Genomic DNA, 27,983 nt, shown 5'->3' with positions numbered 1-27,983 from the left:
GGCAGTGCGCCATGAGCGCCCTCGTGTGCCCCCACCTCGGGCTCTGCCTCTGGCTGTGGCTGGGTGTTGCCCTGGGACGCAGCCAGGGGCAAGGTAAGGACATGGAGGTGCTTCCTGGGAATGTGGCGCCAGTCAGCCCCGACCCCACCGCGGGCCATCCCTGCCCGGGGCACAGGCCTCACTCGCGGGGGGCCTCTGCCTGCTGCTCCCGATGCTGCCCAGGAGCTGCTGTTCTGAGCAGAACGCGTGAGACCACCTGTGTTCTCTGCCCAAAGTGCCACCCTCAGCTTTTTGCTGAACCTTCAGCCTCGCGGTCGGTCCCGCGCTGGGGATGCCGCTGTGTGCTCTCCGACAGTTACTAACACTCGCATCTGGTCCCGTCTTACGTTCGTGCTGTGTGTTGAGTTATTTCAGGACACCCCTTCAGTGTAGAACTTCCAAACAGCCCAAATCTAGAGTCCCTTTCCTCTTATCCATCCAAGAAGAGCACCGTTCTCTGCCGTCTGCTGCGCTTCTGGCCCTTTCCCTGCTCACTTTCAGGCCCCGGGAGAGTGCAGGGCTGTCCGGCCGCCTCCGCTGCGCCGTGTGGCCAGTCTGACCGCCTTGTACCGCGTATTTATGGTGCTTCTCTTTGGGGGTCACACTCCTCACCAGTCTCTGGAATACCCCAGAAGGGACGCAGCCGCAGAATGTGGCGGGGGTCCTTGCTGAGCTGACCACGAGGGGGGCCGGCTTGGACTGATTCTGGGAAGGCCGGGCTGCGGTGGCTGTGCCCTGGCTTGCCCCCAGCCCGGGTGGCTCCCAGCAAGTCCCGCGGGCGGGAGACCTCGTCTCCTCGCTGTTTGAAGCTGCGTGTTGGGGGCGATGGCCAGAGGCTCGCTGTGTTTGACCCACCATCTCTGTTGAGGACATGTGCATGGAGGAGGGGCACGGCCGCGGCCACACCACACCGCGGCACGGGTCTGATAACTGTGCTTCCTCACTTCTGGTTTGGCAGGCACACTGGCCACGGTCACCAGGGCATGTCCCTGGTCCCCGGGGCTCTGTGTCACACCACGGTGGGGCCAAGTCACTAGTGAGCCCACAGACACCTTGAGCTCTGGATTCAGCAGGATGGATGGGCCATCCCCACAGGTCCCTGCGGACTCTGGGCAGACCTGGGTCTCCCGGTCCCTAGGACGGCAGGGTGGGTGGGGGCCCGCATGTCCGGGCTGCCTTCCCCAGGGGTAGGTGGGGGGGCTTCCCACCAGCAGGTCCCCGCTGTCTGCCCCATGCCCCACCAAGGCCCCCTGACGTGCAGATCCCAAAGGCAGCTGGGAATGTCTCCCCCAGCATGTCAGAGGCACCGCGAGAGACAGAGGGCTCTTCATGAGCAGGACTTGGGGGGGTCCTGTTCACAAATGGCTTTTCATAGCTCCCCCATCAGACATTCCTGCCTTTCAGCCTGGTGCTCCCGGGAGCAGCCGGGCACATCCGGAGGCCCAGTCCAGCTGCTTCTCCCTCTGAACCATTATCATTGTGTCTGCCCTGGGCGCCCCCCACCCCTGCCCTCCTCCCGTGCCCCAGCTCTCAGTGGGACAGCCAGAAGAAGCCCATCTCTGTCCCACTTTTCCAAAAATAGCCACCCCTGCCCCGGAAGCTTCCCCAGAAGGCCAGGCTGTGTCCCATTCCTCAGTCCTCCACTGCCCCTCCTCCTCCCAGGATGGCCATGGCACCCCAACAGGGCTGTGTGGACTGTGCTGGGAAATGAGGGAGCTCCAGGCCCCGGGGCTGTTCCTACTGATCCTGGATGCAGCCTGGGCCTTGGTCGGCAGGGCGGGGGACACCCCTAGCAGAGCCAGGCAGGCCTCTCTGGGTGGGGCAGTCTCCTCACTGGACCTACCAGGTGGTCCTGGCACCTGGGACCCTCGGAGGGCCCGGTCCCCCTTCAGCCCCAGATGGGGCTTCAGGTTCCCCAGTGTCTCCCCAGTGGGTGGGGCTGGGCCCCCAGCTGCTGGGTGCTCTCCAGTGGTCAGTCCTGACCACCTGGTCGTGTCTCCCCAGCGGGCAGCCACCTGACGCTGGCAGTGCTGCCTGAGGACCGGCTGCAGATGAAGTGGAGGGGGTCGGAGGGGAGCAGCCTCGGCTACCTGCTGCAGGTGAAGCCCATGGCAGGTAAGGGGCCAGTGCCTCCCCCGCCTCTGTGAGGGCCGGCGGGACCAGCGGCTGGCGTGCTGGTCTGCCCAGCTCCTCCATCCCAGTAGCCTTGTGTCTGTGGGGGGAGCTACGGTGGGAACGGGCAGCAGGAGAAAGGCCTGTACAGTTCCCACTGCTGCACCCCCACATCCAGCTCATGCAGCATGTGCTCAGTGAGTGTCTCTAGAAGAAACAAGGACTCTGTCCTGGGGCTTGGGTCCCTTTCAGAGCTGTGCACGCCAGCGAGCGGGCATCCGATGGGCAGGATGAGCTCACGTTTTACAGGAGGTAGGCCAAGACCTCTGCGAAGGCTCAGCTGCAGAGCACCCCCAGCGTGATGCTGGCTGCTCGTCTTAAAAACTTTTCAGCAGTCAGGGCGCCTGGGAGCCTCAGCTGGCCAAGCGTCTGACTCGAGTTTGGCTCAGGCTGTGATCTCAGCGTCATGAATGAGTTCAAGCCCCGTGTCGGGCTCCGCTGGGTGTGGAGTCTGCTTGAGATTCTTTCCTTCTCCTTCTGCCGCTCCCCCCCTCAAAAAAAGGAAAATGTAAACTTTTCAAAAATTGAGGTTTGACACCCACAGAAAAGCCCCCAAACATGAGTGTGTAATTGCAGAAATTGACACAAAGCGAATGAGCCTGAGCTCCCCTCCCAGAGTGGAAAGTTGTACCCCAGCCCCACTCAGGCCCCTTCCCCTTCCCCATCTCCATCCTCCCTGCCCCCAAGAAGAACCCCCTTTCTGACTTGGGGGCAGTTTTCTGATATTTTAATGAAGCTAAATTTACTTACCCTGTTTTTCAAATCTTCTGTTCTTGTTGATTTTTTTGGGTCTACTTATTTTATTAGCCACCGAGGGAAGCATTTTAAATCCCCTGCTGTGCTAGAAACGTCTTCCTCCACTTGTCTCACCAAACTTTGCTTTGTATTTGTGGAGGCCGTGTTTCAGGGGCACGTGAGTCTAGAATTATCCTATCTTCCTACCAGACTAAAGCTTTCCTGCCATGGATTGTTCCCCATTCTCTCTTGTCAGGTTTCCGTTATGCCCCCTCTGAGGCGAGCGCTGCTGGCTCCGCCAGGCAGTGCCTACACGACACCATCCACTCGCCTCTCTCACCCATCACCGCAGATGCACCTTCTAGGGAGCACATGATCGTGGTATTTTTGTCCAACGTGAATATCTTTGCCTTTTAACAGAAACATTTTTATCCATTTACATTTAATGAAATTGCTGACATATTTGGGTTTAAATCTATCATTTTCCTATTTGTTTTCTTTTTGTTATACTTGTAATATTTTTCTCTTCTTGTTCTCTTTGAAACTCAATTTTTATGGAAAAATTCAAACAAGAGAGCATAGTGTAATGAAGCTTCATGTTCCCATGATATAGCTTTGACAGTTATCAACATATGACCAGTATTGTGTGATCTCTCTCTCCAATCCCTTCTATATATTGCATTATTTTAAAACAAATCCAGGACATCATATAATCATATAATTCTGTCTATAAATATTTTAGTAGTTTTCTCTAAAAGGAAGCACTCAGAAATAACTCCAGTACCATTAGCATGCCTAAAAAGTGAAAATATTTCAGAGCTACCATTAAATATTTTGTGTACTCATTTTCCAACTTGTCTGATAAATATTTTTTACACTTAATTTCTTTGAATTGGGATCCCAACAGAATCCACACACTTTATGTGGTTCCTAGGTCTCAAGTAATCTTCAATTTACTTTTTTTAAAGATTTTATATATTTGAGAGAGAGAGAGCACAAGCAGGGAGAGCAGCAGGCAGAGGGATAAGCAGGCTCCCCACTGAGCATGGAGCCCAATGCGGGACTTGATCCCAGGACCCTGAGGTCATGACCTGAGCCGAAGGCAGATGCTTCACCGACAGAACCACCCAGGCACCCCAGTAATCTCAAATTTAAAACAGCTTCGTCTTTCCCCCTTTCTTTAATGTTTATTTGTTGAAGAAAGAAGATTGCTGGTCTTGTGGAACATCTGACATTCTGTGTTTTGCTGATGGTGTCACCATGGTGCCACATAGACCCTTCCTCTCCCCCTGTGTCTCCTGTAGATTGGCACTTCCATCCCAGAAGCTGGTCAGATTCCGGTTTGGTTATAGTTTGTTGGCAAGAATTCTTTATAAGTGATTGTGCGATTTCTATTGTGCCACAAATGGAGATACACAATGTTTGGTGTCTCCTTTTTTAGAAGTTAAGACTGATGAGGTATGAGGTATGAGATGATCAAACACTTTTTACTCCAGGTCCCCAGCAGCTTGGTAGTTATGGTTCCTTCACTCGTGTAGTGATCACCCTGGACATTAACTTGTCAACAGGTTGGATATGGCAGTTGTATCACCTTTCCCCAGGTAGAGATAAGGCTTCCAATAATCACAATTGCGTTTTTCCCCTTTTCATGCATGTTAATTCTACATCTTCATTAAATCTCAAAATGCATGTTAAGTATTGTAGTTGTATTAATTCAATATTAAGTTAGACCGACTCACATATTCACCCTTTATCTTTATTCCTTCCATAGTCTCTCAGTCTGGGATTTTTTTTTTCCTCCCTGAAAACACTCTAGTGACTCCTGCAGTCTGGGTCTGCTGGATGCCAGTTCTCTGGGGTTTTGTTTTGTTGTCTGTCTGAAACATCTTCATTCTTGAAAGGTGCCATTTCTATGGTATAGAATCTTGAGTTGGCACTTGCTTTCAACACTTTGAAGAATCTTTCTATTGTCATTTGGCTTCTGTTGTTTTTCTTGAGAACTCAACCATCAAACCAGTTGTTGCTCCATGAGCTGTGAGTCCGCTCTCTGCTCCTGACTGCTCTGCAACGCTTCCCTCTGTTTCATTCTCAGCACATTTAGTCTGATGTTCTCGGTGTCCACCTCTTTTTATCTCACTTCAGACTCTTGGTGCTCTGAGTCTGCATCTTACTCTCTTACAGTTCTGGAAAATTCTTTAGCCATGTCTCCTTAAATATGGCTTGTGCCGCGTTTCCTCTCTCTTCTCTTCATGGGACTCTACTTACACACATGTGGACCCTCTCCCTGTTCCAGTGCCTCTGACTCTTTCTTCTATATTTTTAATTCCTTTATTCTCCATTCTTTTAAAAAAATATTTTATTTATTTATTTGACACAGAGAGCAAGAGAGAGAGTACAAGCAAGGGGGCGGGGCAGAGGCAGAGGGAGAAGCAGACTCCCCGCCGAGCAGGGAGGATGCAGGGCTCGATCCCAGGACCCTGGGATCACAAACCGAGCCGAAGGCAGACGCTTCACTGACAGAGGCCCCAGGCACCCTATTACTCCATGTTTTCTATTCTGACCTGTATTCCACTATTCATCTCTTCGTTTATGTGTAAGACGCTATTAAGTCATTCTTTCGATTCCTAACTTCAGTTTTTTGTTTTTCCATTGTAGAATTTCCATTTGGAAAATGTCTATTTAGTTTTTACATTCTGTAATTTCCTTTTTATTGTTTCTAGTTTGATACCCAAATTCATAGGCTTATCTCTAAATCTTTAAACTAATTAGCATAACTAATTTAAAGCCCCTTAACTCCACTGTCTGGAAAATCAGTGGGTCTCTTCCTATTGCCTGTTGTTTCTCTTAACTTTCTATCACTTCCTCTTGTTCCTTTTACACCTGGTTGCCCTTCATTGAGTGCCGGCCATTGTGAAAACTTACAGAAATAATTTATGACCTTATGTAACATTGTCTAACTTCAGAAAAAATTTGTTTGTTTCTGACAGATGCAACATGAACTAGCAGTTTTGGGGAATCTTTTTAAATTTTAGAGGTTGAGAGTGTTTCCCACTCTGCGACACACCCACCCGCACGTGCATGCACACTCCCACACATGTGCATAGACACACACATGCCCACCTTGGTGGCCTCAATCTCTCTCCCCACCCCCACCCCAGGGGACGCGGAACAGGAGGTGATGCTGACCACCAAGACCCCCAAGGCCACAGTGGGGGGCTTGAGCCCCTCCAAGGGCTACACCGTGCAGATCTTCGAGCTCACCAGCTCAGGGAATACCCTGCTGGCACAGAGGGAGTTTGTGAGTAAGTCCATAATCCTGCATAAGGAACCCAGCCTCAGAGTGGGGGTGTGTGTGGAAAGGAGCTGTGGCTCCCCACACCCCCCCCCCCAGGCCCTGCTGCCACCCTGGGGTGGGGGATCCTGACAGCCCCTCGCATCTCTCTGCAGTTGAGGATTTGAAGAGTCACTCTGTGAGCAGGAGCAGTCGGAAGCCACTGGAGGCAGCCGTGGAGCCCACGCCCTCCCACGTGGGGAGCCCAGACCCTGGGCCCCGAGTTGCCTGGTCCCCAAGCCAAGACCTGCCTACTCTTGGTGGTGCAGAGGGGGGTGAGGGTAGGTCACCTTCCACATCTCACGTTTTCTCTTCACGTGGCAAGGACGCTCTTCCTCACGTTTGACCTTACACTCCAGCTTCTCCTTGAACGTGCCGCTCTCCTGCACTCACCCAGGCTCACGAGGGCAGGTCCCCCACTGAGGGTGCACTTGGGGCCCTAGTGCCCCTTGCTGCCCAGCCTGAGTGTGGCAGGTGAGAGGTGACACAGCTGTGACCTCCACAGGACTGCCTGGCAAGGAGCAGCGCCCACCGAGGGGCTCGGGGCGCAAGGCCCCTTCCCAACCTACTGCAGACCTGGAGAGGCAAAGCCAGGCCAGGGGCTCCACAGGAACGATGGAGAAGTTAGGTAAAACAACCAGGGCACCAGCCTCTGCAGGCTTTCAGGGTTGGGGTGAGGGGTGGCTGCTCTGTGACCCGGGGCAGGGCAGACAGGTGTGGCGTTTCTGGCAGCCGTGCCTCCTTCACCAGACCGAGGATGTCCCTGACTTTGTCTTCCCATCAATCACACTTGGGATGAAAAGAGGAATCTCTCTCCTCAGATGGACATGTCCCCTCTCTCACTCTCACTGTCTCCCAGTAGACTTGGGCTCTGCCAGAATGGTCTCCCCAATGACACTGTGCCTTGAGGGCAGGGCTGTGCCCCTCATTACACGGGGGTCTCCTTGCACTCACCCTACCCAGGAGTCCTCACGAGGAGCCTGTCCTTGGTCTGGGGCTCGGCCTAGAGGTACTGACTGTCTAGACTCTCAGGGAGCCCCAGACCGGGCAGTGGCTTTGTCTCCCAAGAGCTCCTAGGTCATCAGGACAAGCCACCACCCCAGCCAGCAAAGCCTCAGCCAGAGCTGCCAACCATGCTGACACCCCCCAGTTGACACCCCCTTGGGCTAGCCTCTGCCCACCGGCCCGCACATCGATGACCGTACACAGGGACAAGCCCTGCAGAGGCCACTGGAAGGCAGAGGCGCTGGGGTACCTGGAGGTCTCACTCATTAACCCACCCTGGGGGCACTCAGAGGGCTGACATGCAGGGTTTTCTGAGTCTGTTGAGGGCCCCCAAGACCTGGCTACCTGCCACACTTGAGGTCAGAGCCCCGTGGCCCCTCACCGTCTACCAGCCTCAGGGAAGGAGATCCAGGGGGCTAGAGCCCGGCCTGGAGCAGTTGCGGGGGGGGGGTGTGTGTCCTGTAGTGGTGTGGGCCTGGCCCAGCCCCTCACCCCCTCCACCCCCCACAGCCAGCCCCCACTTCTGCTGCACACCCCCCACACCCGTGGATATGATCTTCCTGGTGGACGGGTCCTGGAGTATTGGCCACAGTCATTTCCAGCAGGTCAAAGATTTCCTGGCCAGCGTCATCGAGCCCTTTGAAATTGGGCCAAATAAAGTCCAAGTCGGTGGGTACCAGCCACCCGCCCTACCCCCAGGCATCCCCACAAGTCCTACCAGCACCCAGGGGAGACACAACTCTGAGAAACGGGAAGTCTGGGAGGAGGCGCAGAGCCTCTGGGGAAACCGAAGGACAGCCCTGCCGATCGGTGTCACCTGCTGCCAACAGGCTGACCCCCTGCCAGGCCGGGCAGGTGGGGGCCCCCCTCAGGGGCTGGGGAAATGTTCTGGTGACTGTCCATGTGCAAACGTGTGCCCTCCCTGGGGTCCTGGTGAGGCCGTGTGTGGGACGGATGGCTCAGCACCCAGCACCTGCCCCTGCCAGGCCTGACTCAGTACAGCGGAGACCCCCAGACCGAGTGGGACCTCAACGCCTTCCGCACCAAGGAGGAGGTGCTGGCAGCCGTCCACAGCCTCCGCTACAAAGGGGGAAACACATTCACAGGTGTGCCTGGGCCCCCAGCGCCCCCACCCTTGGGGTCTGTCCAGGTCTTGGTCCTGAAGCCCCGGCTCCATCCCGCGGGTCAGCCTCCCAGACTTGAAAACTTGTGTGTAAATCAAGCGAGTGCCATGTGGGTGCTGAGCCTGATTCACACCTTCGTAAAGAGCAAATCTCCCCTTAATATCTTTGATGGAAACGGGGCTTTCCGTCAGGCAGTCTTGCTAGAAGTGAGTGGCTCCTCCAGTGGGTAGAAGCTTCCGGGAGGGGCTACCCATGGAAGCAGCCCCTGAGGAGCGTCTCCCGCAGGCAGACCCCTGGGTCCCATGGTGGTCCCTGCCTCTGCAGCCCCCAGCCTGGCAGGGACAGGACTGACTAGGTGGGCACTGCGCTGGGGTCAGTGGCCAGTGGAGTGGCATCAGGCAGGGAGGGTGCCGGGAGGGGCACATGGGGCCGCACGCCCTTTATTCTCGATTACCCAAGGCCTGGCCCTGACTCACGTGCGGGAGCAGAACCTGAAGCCCGGAGCGGGGCCCCGTCCAGAGGCGGCCAAGGTGGTGATCCTAGTGACGGACGGCAAGTCCCAGGACGATGCCCGTGCTGCTGGCCGCGTCCTCAAGGACCTGGGTGTTGCCATCTTTGCTGTGGGTGAGCAGCCCCCGGCCGTCGGCTGGGGTTCTCACAGCCGCTGGGGCAGTTTGCACTCCCACTTCCCGCCCCGGGCTGGAGGTCCGGTGGTGTCTGTGCCACAGGGAGGACCTGTCCCTGCTCCGAGGAGCTGGGAGCACCCGCGGGCGCTCGGAGGGGGCACACAATGTGGGGCTTCTGAGCAGAGCCCCGAGTTCACAGTGCCGTGTGTGAATGGCCCCCTCTGGGTGTGCCCCACGCACGGTGCTGCAGGCGCCAGGCGCCCCCATGACCTCATTCTGCTCGCTTCACTGGCCACTTCTTATCTCTGTCCCTTGGGAAGGGAACTACAGACTTGAGAGGCTCCTGGGAGGAGAGAAGCTCCTTGGTGCCCCAGATCCCCCTGTTCAGGCTCTGTCCCAGGCGCCGGGTTCATGGGTAGGTCTGGGGGTGTGCGTGTGACTCCGACGAAAGCACACTGGCCTCCCCTCCGGCCCCAAGCCCCATAGAGACCCAAGCAGACTCGGCGCAGTCTACAAGTGGCCTTTGGGAGCCCAGCCGCACCTGTACCAGCACCCCGCTGCCGTCTCCCGGGGGCCTGTCAGGTGACGCGGTTCTGGGGCCCACGGGATCTTGGGTACGGGCCTTGGGAAGGCCCCCTCAGGCCGCTGGGTGACTCAGGCCCGGGGCCCGTGGTCGTGCTTGTAAGACGCGACAACAGTGCTGGGTGGGTGGGGTCTGGTGCGTCCTCACCGCCGTACCCTGTGAGCAGGCGTGAAGAACGCGGACGAGGCCGAGCTGCAGCTCCTAGCATCCCCGCCGCTGGACATCACCGTCCACAACGTGCAGGACTTCCCCCAGCTCGGCACCTTGGCCGGCTTGCTCAGCCGTCTCATCTGCCAGAAGGTCCAGGCCGGGAGCCAGGGCCCGGGTGCGCAGGGTCACCCTCGCTGGCTGCGGCCCTGCCTGGCCCTGCCTGGCCATCTGGGCAAAGGGGGAGGGTGGTCGTAGCCCCTGGATGGGACGCCCTGAGCTCCCTTCCCCTCGGCTCTCAGGCCTCTGAGGGTGTCTGCAGCCTGGGGGACACCTGTCCCTCCTGGACATGGCCGCTGGGGAGAGCTGGTGGAGCTGCTAATGCAGGCTGCCCACTGGCCATTGACCGTCCTCCTTCCCTCCCACAGTTACACCGGCAGCAGCCACCCCAGCCCTGGACACCGTCTTCACTCCCACCAGCCTAGTCTTGACCCAGGTGACCTCCTCCAGTGTCCACCTGTCCTGGACTCCAGCCCCCCAGCTGCCGCCCAAGTATCTGATCACGTGGCGGCCTTCCAAGGGTGGCACCCCACGGGAGGTGAGAGGTGGCTGTCTGCCTGCCCCGGGCAGAGTCAGGGCCGCAGGTGACCCAGCCATCATGGAGGAGGAAGGACATGGTGAGGGTGCCCGGAGACCGAGGGGAGAAGATGGAGCACGTGTGTTCATGCCTTTGCCGGCTGGTCCGTGGCCAAGGTCACTGTGGGAAGCGAGGACTGACCTCAGCCCCACCGGGGTTGATCGTGTCCCCGCACTGCACCCCTGTGCCCCGCACCCCTGCGCCCACCCCGCCGGCTCCACTGTGGCTCCTGTTCCAGGTGCTGGTGGAGGGGCCCACCTCGTCCGTGGAGCTTCACAACCTGACCGCGGGCACCGAGTACTTGGTGTCTGTGTTCCCTGTCTGCGAGGCCGGGGTCGGCGAGAGCCTGCGGGGCCTTGTGACCACAGGTGGGTGGGGTGGAGCCGGCCGGGGTTTTCCCGGCTGCCCTACCCAGAGCCTCCCCTTGGAGCCTCCCGCCAGCAGGGGTGTGCAGAGGCCGCTGGGTCTCAGCCCACCTGCTGTGTGACCAAGGCCCAGTCGCTGGGCCTCTCTGACCCTCAGTGTCCTCTTTTGAGCTGCTTTTGTGGAGCTCCTGCCCTCTCTGGCCTGCCACGAGCCCCCTTTAACCGCTTCTTTAGACGTAATTCACATGGTGTACAACTCACCTGTTCAGTGTGAGACTCGGCGATCGTTAGTGTCTCTGCCGTCGACTGTGGAGTTTCACCCTCACCTGGAGGGAAGCCCTGCGCCCAAGCTGTCCCCCCGGCGCCCCCGAGCTGTCCCTCCACCCCCCAGCCCCCCGCAGTCCCCAGTCTGCCTCTGTCTGTGCGGATTTGCTATTTCTGGACTATATGATACGTGGCTTCTCCTTGGGGTTTCTAACCGGGGGGCCCGGCACCCCACCCTCAGGGCAGGTGGCCTTAGAAACCCACAAGGTGGCCGTGTGTCCCCGGAGCTGTCAGCTGGAAACCTGGCCCCAAGTGAAGTCTGGGGACAGACTCAGAATGGTCTGTGGGGTGCCCCCACCCTCCCACCTCTGTCTCCACTGAGACCCACCAGGGTCTGCACTTACCTGGGCCCTTTGTCATCTGAGCGAGGGTCCTCCTGCTGTGTGTGGGCGCTTCCTCAAGGTGCTGCATTCCTAAAGTGTCCCCCCTCCCCCAGCGCCTCTGCCTGCGCCCCAGGCACTGACCCTGGCTGCAGTGACACCCAGAACCATCCGCCTCGCCTGGCGGCCCTCCGCGGGGGCCACATACTACCTGGTGCGATGCTCGCCAGCCCCCCCCAGGGGCCAGGAGGAGGGCAGAGAGGTTCGAGACCAGCTGGGAGGGGAGGCAGACCGGGTGGGCAGTGCCGCAGGCAGGGGCCAGCTCGAGTGCCACGCCCCTGCAGGTGCGAGTGGGGCAGCCAGAGGTGCTGCTGGACGGCCTGGAGCCTGGCACGGACTATGACATCTGGGTGCAGAGCTTGCAAGGGACAGAGGCCAGCGAGGCCCGGGGCATCCGTGCCAGGACTGGTGAGTGCCCCGCCCCCATGGGCTGCCGCCCAATGGGCAAATGCCCCGCTCTGGCTCCCCCGAGCCTTCCACCAGGTGGAGGGCCCCTCAGACCCTTCTGGTGGCCCCTGGCCAGTTGGGGAGAGGGCGCTGGCTGGTCCCTGAGGCCCGGTGTGTTCCGCAGCCACCCTGGTGCCCCCCAGACATCTCGGCTTCTCGGATGTGACTCACGACTCAGCCCGCGTGTTCTGGGAGGGCCTCCTGAGGCCCGTGAGCCTGTTCAGGGTCAGCTTTGTCTCCAGGGAGGGCGGCCACTCGGGGCAGGTGAGAGCAGCCCCTGCCCAGGGGCCGCTGGGGGACCTGGGGTTCAACGGGGACGAGTTGAACACAGGGGGCCCAGCGCCCGCAGCACCCTGCACCCTGCTTTCATGGTGGCTGGGTGTTGGCGGAGCCCCTGGGCACCGGCCTTGGCCTGGTGTAGGGGAGCGCTGAGCAGCAGGCTCCATCCGGCCTCTGGGGGCCTCAGTCTTGCCCAGGGGCGGGCAAGGGACAGGTGTGAAGCAAGGAATCAGACAGACACACACAAAGGACATCCATGATGCAGGGTGGGGCCCAGGGCTTGTAAGCTGGGCTCCTTGAGGGAGGGGGTGGGGGCGGGCGAGGGCCCAGGAGGCCCCACCCGTGTGGGGGGTTCCGCCCTCCAGTGCACGTCCGGGGCCGGGGTCTCCTTCCTGCCAGGGGCTGAGCGTTCCCTGGCCTGGGGAGCTGGCTCCAGGCCTCACGCATGTGTCTGTCCGCCTCGCAGGTCGAGGCCCCTGGGAACGCCACAGCAGCCACTCTGGGCCCTCTCTCCTCCTCCACCACATACTCTGTCCGCGTCACCTGCCTCTACCCCACGGGCGGTTCCTCCACCCTGACCGGCCGCCTGACCACACGTGAGGGCGCTGAGGTTGGGGTGGGGGTCCCCAGGCCGGCTTCATCCCTCCCCGATGGATGGTTCGAGCTAACATGTTGGCCTAGATGCCTGTTGTGTGCAGTGCTGAGCTGGGTGGGCATATATACCCAGGCACGTGCGATGTGGGGCGTAGCCCTGACCCAGGGCACCGAATGCTGAGCAGAGGACGGGGCCGGGCACCTCCAGAAGCAGGGCCCCTACCCAGCCTGCAGCCTGGCCCTGGGAAAGGGGAGCAATGTGGGCACGGCTGTTGTTTGGGGTCCCCTCTGCTCCCCGAGTGTGGTCCCGCAGCAGTGAAACCTGCATGCACACGTGGGGTGTCTCTGGCGAGTCACCCAGGGCGGGGGCGTGTGGGGCCCCCTCTGAGCCTCAGAGGGATGCAGTGGCCACCTCCTCAGGGCCGTTGCTTGACCAGACCCTGCTGCCCCAGCCTCAGTGTCCCTGCTGTGTCTCCCAGGAAAAGTCCCCAGCCCGAGCCAGCTCTCGGTGAAAGAGCTCCCTGGGGATGAGGTCCAGCTGGAGTGGGCGGCCGCTGCGGACTCTGGAGTGCTCGTCTACCAGATCAAGTGGACACCCCTGGGAGACGGGAAGGCCCGTGAGGTGCGGGGTGGGGAGAGGGAAGGCCACCTTCCTGCTCCCCAACTCCAGGAGAGCTCAGACCCTACAGCTTCATCCCAGGGGCACCCGCCTTCCCATGGCCTGTGGGCAGAGCCCTGTGGGAGGACACCTGTCCACAGGGCACACACCTGTCCCTCCTCTCCACAGATCTCTGTCCCAGGGAACCTGGGCATGGCGGTCCTGCCTGGCCTCCGAAGCCACTTGGAGTATGAGATCACCATCCTGGCCTACTACAGGGATGGGGCCCGCAGTGACCCAGTGTCCCTCCGCTACACCCCCCGTAGGTGACCCCTGCTCTGCCCCTCAGCTGCGTGAGGACCAGGAGCAGCCCAGAGGGATCCGAAACTCTCCCAGCTCCCGGGGCCCAGGACCCCAGACTCCCAGAACCGTTGACAGCTCCTTGAGTCCTTGACCATCTGGCCTGACCGCTGGGTCCACAGGCTCTCCCCGAGCCCTCCCAGCAAGGTGTTCCTCCTGGGGTGGCCGAGGTTTCAAGTCACCGGGTATCCTCAGGACTGTCCTGGGGCTGACATGTGCCAGTGGCTCCGTCCATGCCAAGGCTAGGGGGCAGCAGGACGTGGTGGGAGACGTGTTGGCCTTACTCCAGCCCGCCCTCTCTGAGCCCCTGGGTGCTGCCTGCCTCACAGCACACCGGAGCCCGCCCTCCAACCTGGCCCTGGCTCCCGAGTCACCCAGCAGCCTGCGGGTCAGCTGGACGCCCCCAAGTGGTCATGTCCTCCACTACCGGCTCACCTACGTGCTGGCCTCAGGCTCAGGACCCGAGAAGTCGGTGGGTCTTGGTGGAGCAGGGAGGCCATGCCCCTCATGGGCCCCTAGTCCCGGGCGCAGTGGGGGAGACACAGCCCACCCTGTCCACTGAGGGGGGCAGCTCTTCCATGGCAAGACACACAAATGAGACCAGAGATGCCCAAATGAGCAAAGGTGCTCCAGGCAGGGGGAGGCTTAGGTGACTGTCCCCCCCCCCCCAGATCTCTGTTCCAGGACCCAGGAGCCACGTGACACTGCCTGACCTGCTGGCAGCCACCAAATACAGGGTCCTGGTCTCAGCAGTCTACGGAGCAGGGGAGAGTATGGCAGTGTCTGCCATAGGCCGGACGGGTGAGTGGGCATCAAGACCCCAGACCCAGCCAGGCTCCAGACCTCAGACCCTCACACCCAACCAGACCCCAGAGCCCAGCCAGGCCCCAGCCAGACCCTCAGGCCCCAGCCAGACCCCAGACCTCAGCCAGATCCCAGACCCTCACGCCCAGCCAGACCCCAGACCCCAGCCAGACCCCAGCCCCTCACAGCCAGCCAGACCCCAGACCCTCACAGCCAGCCAGACCCCAGCCCCTCACAGCCAGCCAGACACCAGACCCTCACAGCCAGCCAGACCCCAGACCCCAGGCAGGCCCTCAGGCCCAGCCAGACCCCAGGCCCTCACACCCACCCAGACCCCAGACCCTCACAGCCAGCCAGACCCCAGACCCTCACACCCAGCCAGACTCCAGACCCCAGCCAGACCCCAGCCCCTCACAGCCAGCCAGACCCCAGCCAGACCCCAGACCCTCACAGCCAAACAGGCCCCAACCAGACCCCAGACCCAGCCAGGTACACGGAAGCCTAGAACCTGGGGGCCCACTTAGCCGGGGTCCTGCCAGCAGGGCGTGCTGCCTGTCGTGCTCTGCACTTGGCCCAGCACTGCAGAGCTAGCAGAAGAGAGGTTGAGGTTTTCACTGAAACCGTCCCCAGTGTGCAGTGCAACCGCTAACCCAAGGGTTAGGACCGTATCACTCCAATAAAACAGGTGCAGGTTGGTGCGGCTGGAGGCTCCTGGATGGACCCTTGCCTGCAGGTGCTTAGAGCTGTGGGGTGGGCTCATAATTCTCCTACATCTGTGTCCAGGAGGTCAGGGCAGATGTCCAGCCTGGCGGGAGTCTCCAGCCAGCCGAATGCAGATCACAGACAGGGCAGGCGAGGGCCACAGGGAGACTACTTATGGAGGCCCAGGCTGGCCTCTCTTGATGCACCAAGTTCATGGTCAGGGCATCAGTCGTCCCTGGGGGACTGCCACCCACAGGCCAGGACCCAGCAGAGAGGATCACGCCGCTTCTGGTTTGTTGCCGTATGCTGGTTTTCTTGGAAAATCACAGACGCTTAGAGGCCATTCAGCTCGGCCATTCCAGCTTCCCTCGGTGTCCCTCCACGGGGTCATCTAGTTTGGGCTTGAGTGCCTCTGGGCATGGGGGGCCTCCCTTCTCCGTGGGGCCTTTACCAGTCCATGGACAACTTCAGAGCACGTCCTGTGCACCTGGCCGTGGAGTAAAACTGCACGGCCAGGCCAGGTCAGTGCATGCCCCAGGTCGGCGTGTCCCCACAGCCAGGCATCTCTCTGGCCCTGCCACCTGGGGCACATTGGGTGGCCAGTGCTGTGTTGGGGAGCAGCACCCAGTGGGAGCACCCCTGGCCAGGCACTGTCTTCCAGGGGGTGGAAGTGCGGTCCCCGGGGGAACAGGACACACCCCTCGTCCCTTCCCCGTCCTGTCCCCGAGGTGTGGGAGCCACAGGCCTGGAGACCAGCAAGCATGTGTGGACGAGGATGTGGCTCCAATATACTGTGGACTTGAGGGCAGGGCACCTGGCCACGAGGGGCCCCAGGTGGGGGCGAGATGCCTCGCCACTGACCCTGACTCCCTTTGCCTCCCAGCAGCCTGCCCCGCCCTCAGCCCCGATGGTCCCCTCCCAGGTAGGCCCCCCATGTGACAGCTGAGCTCCCTCCCCATCCCCCACCTGTCCCTCCTCCTCCTCCTGTCGTGTCCTCCTGGGAAAGGCGGCCTGGGACCCCCGCCCTCCATGAAGGGGCAGTGACAGCGCACCAGGGCCACGGGGTCATTAGAGGCGATTGGGCAGGACTCTCACCTTCACAGGGAGGTCCCCATGAGGCTGGCCAGGGCCTTTATTCTCGCGTCACTGTCGAGGTCACAGCTGGGATGTGGTGCCGCAGAGGCAAGGCCAGGGCCCTGGGTCCTGCAGGCCTCCCGCTGGCTCTCTGCTAACTGGGAGCTGGGTGAGATGTCAAGGCTAGGGGTCACACGGTGACGGGGCTGACATGTGAGTGGGAGATCTGCCCGGAGCAGGGCAGTGCGGGGCCACTGGTGGGGCGGTGAGGCTTCTCCCATCTGCCCCTGCTCCTGCCCCAGGCCCATGGCCATGCTGAGCACCCAGTGAAGTAAGATCACATTCACTTTGCACCCTAACCCTTGAGCCCGCGGAGTCAGGGTGGGTGGTGAGACCAGCTGCTGGGCACCCTTGCTGCTACGGGGTGTGGGGTTGCATGTGTGGCATTGTGGGAGGCCCCTGGGCGTCTGACTCCCACCCCCCTGCAGGCTCCGAGTGGGCATCCGTCCGTGGTCTTCACGGTCACCATCCCCCCTTCTGTGCGTGTCCTGTGCTGCTCCCGTCCGCTCTCAGCTGACTCCTAGTGTCTTCTCTCTGCTCCTGCCCCTCCCTCCCTCACCTCGAGTCTCTGAGCACCCCTTCCTTGTTGCCATGACCCCCAGGCTTTGACCTCATGGCGGCCTTCGGCCTGGTGGAGAAGGAGTACGCTTCCATCCGTGGTGTTGCCATGGAGCACTCGGCGTTTGGCTGTGCCAGGACCTTCACGCTCTTCAAGGATGCTCAGCTGACCCGCCGGGCCAGGTGGGGGGCCGGGGGTGGCCTGGGGCCCCAGAGGGGGTAGCTGCAGGGGAGGGGGTGGCCATTTCCTCCCTGTGATGCCCCCCGATCTCCCTGGGGAGGCTGTGGTGGGTGCAAGCCCCCCAGAGCCGACCAGGTGACTCCCCTGGGCAGGTGGGGTTTTACAGATGAATGAATCTCATGTGGGTGGAATGAGGCCACGTGCAGGTCCTTTTCCCGCGTGGCCCCAGCACTGATCAGACTTGCAGACTTCCACACAGAAGCTTGTGTGCCCTGAGAAGTCCCACATCCTGGGTGCGCGTGGGTCAGGCAAATCCGCAAGCACGTGGGCGCTCTGAGACCAATTGCGAGCGAGGCTGTGTGGCTTCTGACAGCTCACGACCACCAGAAGACCTTGTTTGTGGGGAGATCTTGACTCGAACGGGAACTGCGATAACCCTCCTTAAGTTAGGGTGTTGTATGTTATCAGCGCGGTCAGATGCTAGCGCTGGAAGTTTGAAAATAATGAAGCAGATCATTGCACAGCACTCCCCGCACGCTGCTAGGACTCAGGACTTTCTCCCCTGCAGGGGCACGGCGAGCGTGGCTACGGCAGGTGCCGCTCTGCCCACCGCCATCCTCCCATCTGAACTTGTGGCTTCCTCCCCCGTCCTCTTCCTCCTGCCCACCCCGACCTGCTCCTGTTAACGTTTCTTGCAGGCGGCCACAGTCTCCCACACGTGTGGGTGGCTGAAGCCGGTCTCTTTCTCGGTGGCCCCTTCCTCCCGTCCCAGCTTGAATCTGGGGTTCCTTATTGGGGCGGGCTGCTCTGAGTGTCTGGAGCCCCGAGGTCTACCCTCCCTGGATGGCTGCTCTGCCATCCTAGTCCCTTTCCCGCAAGCGACAGGCTCTCCCAGGCCCTCATGCTGTCTACCCTCTGGAGCTCTCCCAGGCCCCCACTCCAGATGGGCTCACCCACCACAGGGGAGGTCACCCAGCACAGGTGCCCCCCCACCGTGATAGCTGCCACAAGTGGGGCTCTGGGCTGCTAAGAGTAGAAGGGGTCCCTCCCTGTGATGGGGTCAGTGCACGTAAGAGCCACCAGGAAGACAATAGGAAAGGGAGAGGGCACTGAGGAAGAAGGAGCAGCCTGTGCCGAGGCCCTGGGGCCAGTTGGCTTAGAGAACCATAGGAGTGGGCAGGGCTGGGTCTTTTGGGCTCTCAGTTATCCTAAGAGTAAATGAAAGGCAGAGAGCGGGGCTGTCGGCCTTTAGGAACAATGTTATTGGGTGACCTGGCACCCTGTTCCCTGCCGTTCCCACACCTCAGCGCACCCCAGTGGGCACTGGCATGGACGCCCCCACCTGCCCACTCTGAGCACTCCAACACACTCGGGTCAGTGGGAACAACTCTCGAAGGCAGAGCTGCCTGTGGGCCTGTGGGCTCCTGACCCCAGGACACAGGCCCAGAGACCGTCCTGCCACGCCTCCGTGACCTGCCCCCGTCCACCCCCACAGAGCCCCTGGAGAATGGGAGCTTGGAGGACCCTGTCCAGGAGTGTCGTGAACACTGGCTGCGGTGGGGTGGCCTTCGGTCCCGGCCACAGAGCATGTCTTGTTGAACCCCCGCCAGCCTGGGGGCGCTTCTGTCCCTCACATACCCCACGTTACCATTGGGGAATGGAGGCCGGAGAGGCCCAGCTTGGTCGTGGCCCCCCGTGCTGCTGCCCCGTGGGTCTGGGGGACGGAGGGACTGCCACTCCTCCCAGCAGTTGCCCCCACCTGTGCTCCAACAGTGACCTCCAGCTGGCCGCCCCCCCGCCCGAGCATACGGTGGTCTTCCTGCTGCGCGTGCTGCCCGAGACTCCCCGCGAGACCTTCGCGCTATGGCAGATGACGGCCGAGGACTTCCAGCCCGTCCTGGGGGTCCTGCTGGACGGTCAGTCCGGAGGGAGGGTGGTGGGCCCGGCTCTGTGGGTCCTGAGGAGGTCTGTGGCCAGGCCAGGCCGGGGACGCCCCAGGCAGAGGGTGCTGGCCCCCACGCTCAGCGAGAGGCAGGAGCTCCTAGCAGGAGCCACGTCCACCGCTTGGGCCCCTGAGGCTTGGGGTGCATTTGCATGCTGCCCTCCCGTGGGGCTGCCCCGTTCTGCTTGGGAGGTCTCACGTGCTCCTCACCCCTCCCCTGCAGCTGGCAGGAAGTCTCTGACCTACTTCAACCACGACCCCAGGGCTACCTTGCAAGAGGTCACTTTCGACCTGCCTGAAGTGAGGAGGATATTCTTTGGAAGCTTCCACAAGGTCCTGGAAGGTTCCTCAAAGACTGGCGTGCACCTCCCCCAAGACGCGCCCCCACTCCCCAAGTTCTGGAGCAGGTCCCCCCCAACAGGACCCACAAGATGTGCCTGCCTCCCAATGGCAGGCTGCCCGGCACACACAGTGGCTCTCCCTGCCCCGCCCCCACTCTCCCCAGCTTCCTTTGGGCTGTCTGAGCCTCCGCCCCGCAGTCCCCTCTGTGACAGATGTCTTCATTTGGCTCAAAGAGCAACCCAGCCCTTCCTGGGTCCCACAGATCCCTGGGAGGGATCTGCAACAGGTGTGATTTGGTCTGCTTTATAAAGGGGAAACTGAGGCCCCGTGAGGGAGCTGTCCCTTGAGACCTGGGGTGGATCTTGACCCCAGGTGAGGGCCCCTAGCTCCCCACTGTCTGTCCTGGCCTTGCGGGCACAAGCGGATGCCCACCCTGTCTGGGATGCAGGGCAACCTGTGCTGGTCTCCGGCAGGTGCACGTGGCCGTGGGCCGCTCCAAGGTCAGGCTCTACGTGGACTGCCAGAAGGTGGCCGAGAGGCCCGTTGGGGAGGCGGGCAGCCCACCTGCCACGGGTTTCGTGATGCTGGGGAGGTTGGCCAAGGCCCGGGGCCCCCGGAGCAGCTCAGCCACAGTGAGCACGGGCCTTGTCCTGCCGGGCCGGGCCGGAGGGGGCCACGCACACCCGACCTTGTCCGGCTGACCCTGCCCCGCGTCGCAGTTCCAGCTCCAGACACTGCAGATCGTGTGCAGCGACTCCTGGGCAGAGGAGGACGTGTGCTGCGAACTCCCCGCGGCGGTAGGTGGACTGCCACCTGCCGAGCCTCAGAGTGTGCGGGTAGACAGGACGTCCATCATCACCGTGCTGGGAGAGATCAGGACAGGCTTCCTGGAGGATGTGGCCTCTGGGCAGCGTGTCAGGGAGTCCCCAGCTGTGGGGGTGGCCACTGTCCTTTTTTTGTGGGCCCAGCTGGGGTGTATGCACCGGGCCAGGAAGGGGCTCAACCAGCAAAGCCAGAGGAACTGCCAGAGACCCAGGTGGCCTCTGCACCTGGCAGGTGTGGGCAGGGTTCCTCATGCTGTACCCACATTGGGCTTGGCCATGCTAGGGACTTGGGAGGGACTGGGCGATGGCCCGGGCAGGGCAGCCTGGGGGCGTGGCACCCAGGATGGGGTCCCTGTCCCTCATTCCCAGCCTCCCAGGCATCCTGGAACCCAGGTATCTGTGGCTGCTCTGAGCTCTAGGTCAGACAAGAACAGCTAGGGGTCCAGTTAAAGAGTGGGGTCTCCTTTCTCCTAGAAGGATGGAGAGACCTGCCCTGCCTTCCCTTCTGCCTGCACCTGTTCCTCGCAGACCCCTGGGCCACCAGGGCCCCAAGGACCTCCGGTGAGTCCATCCTCTCCTCCCTGGGGTGGCAAGGGGCTCCCGGCAACATCCTGCTGCCACAGCACCAAGCAGCTGACCCAGCCTGCCGCAAAGATAGGGCTCACCAGAGCCTCATGCGACCCCTCCCAGCAAGCCTCTCCCTCCCCCCAGCTGCCCTCCCCTGAGCCGACTCCTCTCTGGTGCAGGATCCAGCACATCCCCAATTCCCCATGGGGGTGCAGCACTGTGCTGATGGTGGCCAGCGGGTGTGACGTGGCCTGGCCATGAGTCACAGCCACGTGGGCAGCCTCTGTCCTGGGTAGTCTGGCTGTAGGGCCCTGGGAGGCGGTGCTCCAGGCCCTGGACCCCCACCATGGGGCGGGTCCTGCGGTGGGAGTGTCGTTGGTCAACAGGCACTGGCTCCGTGCTCGGCGGTCCACACCAGACAGGGGCCAGGAATTGAACCAGGACCTGCCAGAACAGGAGTCGGCTCTACCCAGAGGCTGTGGGAGGGAAGGACGGGCTAGGATTCTCTCGCCCCGGAAGACCCTTCCCCTTCTCCACCTAAACTTGGAGACTGCAGTCCAGGGCAATGCTGTGGGGCCCTCGGGTGGACGGCGCTGAGCCCTGACCGTGCCCTTGCAGGGCCTCCCTGGAAGGAACGGAGCCCCAGGAGAGCAGGGCTTCCCAGGGCCCAGGGTGAGTTGTGGGGAGTCCCGTGGGGCTGGACCCTAGCTTTCATGAGAATGCAGGAGTGAGCCCCACAACTAGAAGCAAGGTGCCCTCCCCAGGGAGGGGCCAGCTCCCCACCCCCCACCCCAGAAATCGCAAATCTCGTCCCGTCTCCGACCTTGAGCACTCTGACAGGTCAACTCTGTTGACGCCGTTTTCACTGGCAGTTCTCCTAAGGCAGGTCCAACACACTCTGGGGGTTGCTGGGGTTTCTCGTTGGACAAATGTCCTTTGAACCCTTTCCACTGGGTTGCTTTTCTTACTGATTCCTGGGAGCACTCTGCACGTTATGGAAGTCAGCCACGTATGTGTGTGGTGACCACGTTTGCCACGCCAGCGTTTGTGCGGAGCCGGCGTGGGAGCAGAGACGAGTGCATTTGGTTGTGTGATTGTCACGTCCACGTGTTCTTATTAGATTTAAAAACTCAAGTGTGGGTATTAAGTAAGACCTGCTGCTATGGACGCAGCCAAGCACGTTTTCTTCCTGGGGCTATTACTTTGGTGACTGATCTGTGTCTTCCTGACCCCGAACCGCTCTTGCATAAACTGGGTACTTCCCACCCATGCGATATGCTGCTGGGCTCTGTCTGCCGATGTCTTACTGAGGATTTTCTCATTGATATTCACACATGAGAACGTCTGCAGTTTTCTTTATGGAGTTTGGTGTATTTATATGCTTAATTCACCAAGATTACTTGAAAACATGCTCTCATTTCCCCCCTCAATCTCAAACAGTGGAAGGAGTGGGTGCACCCTTTCCCTTAGGATTTGGGAGAACGCTCCAGCGAGGGCCAAGTCTGGCGCCTGGGCTTCAGAGCTCTGGGACTGGCCCATCCGGGTTGGGAAGGGAGAACAGGTTCCTGAGCTCTGTGACCTGGAGTGGTGGCCTCAGTCCATTCCTGGCTGTAGAGAGGGTTGCAGCAGGACCCCTCCCAGAGTGGGCAGTGAGGGTGAAGACGGCTGTGCACAAGCCCAGGTCTGGGTACCAAAGTCGGCTGGAGGGCCAGGAAGGCCACTGAGGACAGGATCAAGGGAGGGGCTGCAGGAGGGGCCCCCAGGCCTTCTCAGTCCCTCCCCCGCCTGTGTCTGCAGGGAGAGCCTGGGCCACCTGGACAGATGGGACCCGAGGGTCCCGGAGGTCAGCAGGGGTCTCCGGGGACCCAGGGCCGAACCGTGCAGGGACCCGTGGTAGGTGCTGCTTCCCCTCCGCCTCCTCCCTGCTGCCTGCCCCTTCTTCTAGGACAGACGAGCCACCAAGTCTCTTTCCTCTCCAGGGTCCGCCAGGAGTCAAAGGAGAGAAAGGGGACCATGGGCTCCCGGGCTTGCAGGTAGTGGGATCAGACCGCACTCAGGGCACATGGGTGGGGAAGGCTTGGCTGGGGACATGGGTCTCGGGAACCGGGCCTCCTCCTCTGCTTCAGACCTTGGCCTCAGCCTGGCCAGCCATCTCTGTTCCCTTCTAGGGCCATCCCGGTCAGCAGGGTGCCCCCGGGAAGGTCGGCCTCCAGGGACCAAAGGTGAGAGAGAAACGTGCTGCTGGAGGGTCTTGGACAGAGGTTGTGGGGGCGGTGGCCTGGCCAGCAGGGAGGGGGGTGTGGTCCCTGCCCCGGGCGGGGAGGCAGGCCCTGAGCTGGGCTGGCCTCACTGGCTCTCAGAGTGATGCACAGGTGTGTACCACCTGCCTGTCTGCTCATGGGGCCACATGGGCATCCGAGGGAGGGGTGTCGGGGGGACGTGTAGGGGTGCTAGGCCCCCTCCCCACCCCAGCCTGCCCCTTCCTTCACCCTCAGGGAATGCGAGGCCTGGAGGGGAGCACTGGCCTGCCTGGACCTCCTGGCCCGAGGGTAGGCACCACCTGCCCTGCGAGGCTCCTCCCACCACCTCCTCAGGGCTGAACACAACACAGTCCACAGCTAGAGGGTGTGACGGGGGAGGCCTCTCCTCCTGTGCTGGAACCCTGTAGAGTTCCGCGGGGCGTGCGAGTGCCCTGTGCCCAGGAGCCTGCCACGGCACGGTGCGAGGGTCTTGCCCGCCTCCCCTGGGCAGGTTGGAGAGCCCCAGGCATCCCTGTGCGAGATCCACGTGGTGGGAAAGTGCCCGGGCTCCCCGGTCAGCCTAGGGAGGGAGGCTGGCTGCAGGACGTGACCTGGGCCCCCTTCTCCTTCTCGGCTGCCTCACTCAGAAGCACCTTCCCTCCCCAGCCAGCGGAGTCCATGCTGCTCTGAGTGGGGAGGCCCAGGGTAGCCTCGGCTGGGAGCCTCTCCCATGAGAGGTCGGTCCTGGCCAGGGCCGGGGGCAGGGGGAGGACCGTGGTCACACTCAGGACAGCTGGAACAGAGCCAGGGGATGTTTTAGTGAAGAATCAGTGTGGAGGGGTGGGGCAGGCGGGGCTCTGCCCTGGGCACAAGGCCTGGATCAGCCCCGCGGTGGGCCCAGCCCGTGGGAGGCAGGGACAAGTGAAGGGATCTGGTCTTGGTCCAAGGCCACAGGGACCCAGACCCCAGGGAGCCAGGGCTGGAGGGAGGAGGAGCCACGTTCTGGGGGGGGGTGCTGCAGCCAACTCCCCCCCCCCCCCCGCCCGGCACCCCTGCAGGGCTTCCAAGGCATGGCAGGAGCCAGGGGCACCAGCGGGGAGAGAGGACCCCCAGGGGCCGTAGGGCCCACAGTAAGTCCCCTTCCCAGCTACCAGCCAGTCCCTCAGCAAACACAGCAGGGGGGAGGCGGGGAGCAAAGGTGAGTAAGCGCCTCCCTCCTGGCTGATCAGGTCCGTAAAGCCAGGCCTGCAGAGAGCTGAGGCTTGGGGCTCACCAGGAGCAGAGGGAGCTGTCGGGTGTGGGGCTGTGGGCTCCAGGGTGTGGGGACAGACCCAGGCCTACAAGCACAGGAGGGGCTCCAGCTGGGGAGGGGGAGGAAGGCAGGCCCGGGGGCGGGGAAGCGCTCTGCAGAGGCCTGGTGGCTTCTGGGCCTGCCCAGCTTGCCTGCTTGCTGGTGGACTTCAGTCCAGCTCCCTAGGATCAGGCCCTGCCCTGCCCGGTCTTCCTCCCCCTTGATGGGTGGGACCCCCGCCCTCCCTGAGAGCAGAGTCAGGAGACGACAACCCGACAACCCGGCCTGGCATGCAGCCCTCACCCCTGCCCAGGGGGAGCCAGGATGGGTCCAGGCACGTCTCCCCTGCTGCCAGTTTACTTCCCTGTTGGCCCACGTTTCCCCTTTTCCTCCACTTCAGGGGCTGCCAGGACCCAAAGGGGATCGAGGAGAGAAGGTGAGTAGGCCCCTATCTGGGGGCCAGGCACTTCCTGGGGAGCGTGGGGAAGGCAGCGCTCCTCGTGCCGCTGGTCCCGGCACGTGGCCATGTGGCCCACCCTCCCTTGCAGGGCGAGCCCCAGTCCCTGGCCACCATCTACCAGCTCCTGAGCCAGGCCTGCGAGTCTGCCATCCAGAGTGAGTGGGGCAGCTTCCTCGCGAGGGCCCCAGGGCCTTCCGTGACCCCCCACAGCCTCTGTGCTCACACCAGTCCGGGCCCGTCATCACTAGCAGGCCCAGCCTGGCCCGGCCATTCTCGTTGGCCATGCACCACAGAGTAAGGGGGAAAGCACGTGGGGAGCCCCCTGTACCCCACGACCCACCCTGCTGATGTCCCCTCCACCCCAACCCCCAGCTCATGTGCTGAAGTTCCACTCCTTCCTCCATGAGAGCGCCAGGCCCCCCAGGCCCATCTTGGAGGCCCCCGGGCTCCCCAGCACACTCAGTGAGGCCCGGCTCCCTGGACAAGGGGGAGATGAAGGCCCCCGCCCTGAGAAGAGAGGTACTGGCCCCATGGGGAGGGTCTAGTGGCCTGCAGCTCCTCCCCCAGTACTGGGCTGGTGGTTCTTTCTGGCCCTGGCTCCCCACCCTCCCTGGGCCCCCAAGCCCACACAGAGGTCACTAAGGGCAGGACTGGATGCTGCCTGGCTTCCTGGGGTCCTCAAAGGGGTCCCTTCCCCATTCTCCCAGGAAGCCCAAGGTTAGGGCTATTTCCCGCCTTGCCATCCCCTCCCTCCTGTCCTCCTTCCCACATGCTCACATGCTCAGATGCAGCGGGAGGCTTGGTCTAATGACCTTGTCCCGGGTCCCTCCATCTGACTGGGGTCGTGGCGCTGGTCACGGCTCAGGTGCTAAGACTGATGGGAGGCTGATTAGGGGAGAAAGAGCTCATGGGCCTGGGTGGGGGAGAAAGGAGAGGGGCTGGGTGGGGCTTGGGCACTGCGCTGTGGGCAGGGAGGGGTCCTGCCTTACCCCTCGGGCTGTGCATTGGGTTGAGTGAGAGGGCCTCACTCAGGGGAACCCCCTGCCCACCTCGGCCCATCACAGTTCCCCAGACATGGCCTTTGGGATAAATACCCCCTTTGACAAGGCTGGCACGTGCTGTCATGAAGACCCCCACCGAGCCTCCCCCACTTATCCCCCACAGTTGACCTTGGCTGCAGAGCCAACAGCTGCTGTCTGTTTGGGGCTCAGGCACCCATCTTCCCATCAGTCAGGAGAGGGTCCCCAAGAAGGGAAAGCATTGTCTCCTGCACTTCTTGGTTCGAGCACCCCGCTTCTGTTCAGGTGACCCCAGAGCCCTCAGTCACATGGGCAGCCGTCAGGGAAAAGGGAGCGAGCCTCCGGGACCCGTGGGAGGAACAGGTGAGCGCCCCCTGCGGGAAGGAGGAACTCCGAGGGGGCTGGGGGGGGGCGGGTTGTGTGTGGACAGAGAGTGCAGGTGCCAAGGAGCAGGGCCTACAGCTGGTTGGGAGGAAGGCACAAGTGGGGGTCATGGGCCTTGAGGGCCTCACAAGCCCATGGGCAGATGTGGGGGAGCCCAGGGAGGCCCCAACCCGGGGTGAACCTGTCAGGAGGGGAGACCAGGTGTGCACCACAGCAGGCACCTGACCCAGGTGGGTAAAGATGCCAGGGCAGGGGGCACGTGGGAGCAGATGCGTGCTGCAGGCTCATGGCCCCGCTGGACACACTGAGACCTGGGGGGCTCAGGTCCACGGTGCCAGGTGGGCTGGGCTGCTGCAGTCTGGCCGGGTGTCAGCTGCCGGCCACCTCCCTCTAGACCTGCCTGCCCTTCTGTCCTGCCAGGACGGCCCCTGTGCTGCCCACAGTGACCCTGCACCCCTCCCCAGACTCTGGGCACCGAGAGCGGCTATGCGGGCAGGAGGAGCGAGTCCGGAGCGACCTGGGAGCCACCTGGGAGCAGAAGGAGGGCAGTGGGGAGCCTTTCCTTTGTGCTGTTTTCCATGTGGAGAAACCACAGCCTGCTCGAGGGAGGGGCTGTGCACTACAGGGAGGACGTCCCCGGGGCCAGAGTCCATCCCTGCCAAGGACAGTCCAAGCTCCCCACCCCTGGCCCTCAGAAGCTGCCATCCTTCCCTGGCTCCGAGGACCCCACCATCTCCTGTTCCCTCATGACTTCATGCCCCAGGACACGGTTTCTCAGCCACACTCTGAGCTCCGGGCGGGGGGAGGGGTGGCTTTGAGTGCAGGTGCCAGCCCTCCCTCAAACACCTGCTGATGGGCCTCCTGGGCCCAGCCAGGCATTGGGTTTGGGCGGTCTCATGGGGCTCCTCACCTCCCTAGCAGCAGCCCCCTCTCTAACATCGTAACGTCTGGCTCACTTCCCATGGGCTTGGGCCCCATGGGGACCCTGACCGGCTGGTCCCATGCCTTGTCACTGCCAGCCCCCCCTGCTCCCGCCCAACAGCCTGGACAGCGCAGTTGGTGCTGTAACCACCCCTTGGCTGTGCCCCACACTCACTCACCTAGAAACCTCACCAGCTGTGGGTCTGGGGCCGCACCTGCTGTGGCCCGTCGACACCACATCATGTTCTAGATACTAGGAAGGGTTTGGGGTGGGCCTCCTGCCGAAGCCAACAAAGCCTTCCAAGGTGACATTTGAGAAGAGACAGAAACAAGAGGGAGTGGAAGACAGTAGAAGGCTCTAGCAGGGACACAGCACGTGGGAGACCTGGACCATGGTCCCACCCAGAAATGGCAGGACACTGTAGGGGCTGGAGCGGCGAGGACAGAAAGCTGAGCCTAGGCCCAGGGGCAGGGTCCGCCCCACCAGACCTCGGGCAGCACAGTGGGGTGGGGTCTGGACGTTGACTTTGGAGGCCACTGGGGCTTCTGAGCCGAGAACTGATGGGACCTGGTGTCTGTTTTACACCATCTGTGGGTGAGACCTCAGGTACCAAGTGGTGTCAGGGACCTCATCCGTTGTCCTCTGAGACGGAGGGGGTGAGGGCAGGTGGAGATGGCTGCTGGCGGGAGGCTGAGCCCTGGGGTGGGAGGGCAGGTTCCAGGTGCCCACTAGCAGCCAAGGGCAGAAGGGGTTGATGGGTCTGGAGCTCATGGGACAGAAGTGTGGGGCCCACCATCTCAGAGTGAGTGGAAGCCATGGGGCTGGCTCTCTGGCTGTGACGGCAGGCCAGGCTCGGCCCAGGCGGAC

The 27,983-nt window shown here is 61.8% G+C and overlaps 1 protein-coding gene across 1 annotated transcript; it reads left to right on the top strand.

Annotated features, from left to right (window-relative positions):
- The first annotated feature begins 11 nt into the window (after positions 1 to 11).
- COL20A1 (collagen type XX alpha 1 chain) lies at positions 12 to 27,262 on the top strand. Its single transcript, XM_087853933.1, has 37 exons — positions 12 to 93; positions 2,044 to 2,154; positions 6,105 to 6,248; positions 6,394 to 6,558; positions 6,783 to 6,905; positions 7,793 to 7,951; positions 8,269 to 8,388; positions 8,866 to 9,030; positions 9,782 to 9,949; positions 10,206 to 10,360; positions 10,638 to 10,767; positions 11,525 to 11,670; positions 11,753 to 11,876; positions 12,040 to 12,179; positions 12,661 to 12,790; positions 13,268 to 13,410; positions 13,576 to 13,708; positions 14,076 to 14,218; positions 14,418 to 14,547; positions 16,136 to 16,174; positions 16,989 to 17,127; positions 18,899 to 19,041; positions 19,291 to 19,400; positions 19,883 to 20,041; positions 20,129 to 20,206; positions 20,708 to 20,794; positions 21,419 to 21,472; positions 22,598 to 22,693; positions 22,780 to 22,833; positions 22,969 to 23,022; positions 23,296 to 23,349; positions 24,099 to 24,170; positions 24,732 to 24,767; positions 24,880 to 24,946; positions 25,164 to 25,310; positions 26,659 to 26,742; positions 27,237 to 27,262. Exons 1-37 carry the CDS (start codon positions 12 to 14, stop codon positions 27,260 to 27,262), a joined length of 4,110 nt encoding a protein of 1,369 aa, XP_087710059.1.
- Positions 27,263 to 27,983: the final 721 nt, after the last annotated feature.

This window comes from Ursus americanus, chromosome 22, assembly GCF_024610735.1.
Source record: "Ursus americanus isolate L20-20 chromosome 22, mUrsAme1.1.p, whole genome shotgun sequence".
NCBI lineage: Eukaryota > Metazoa > Chordata > Mammalia > Carnivora > Ursidae > Ursus > Ursus americanus.
The sequence above is the reverse complement of the archived record's forward strand: the minus strand, read 5'-3'. Positions and strand labels throughout refer to the sequence as shown.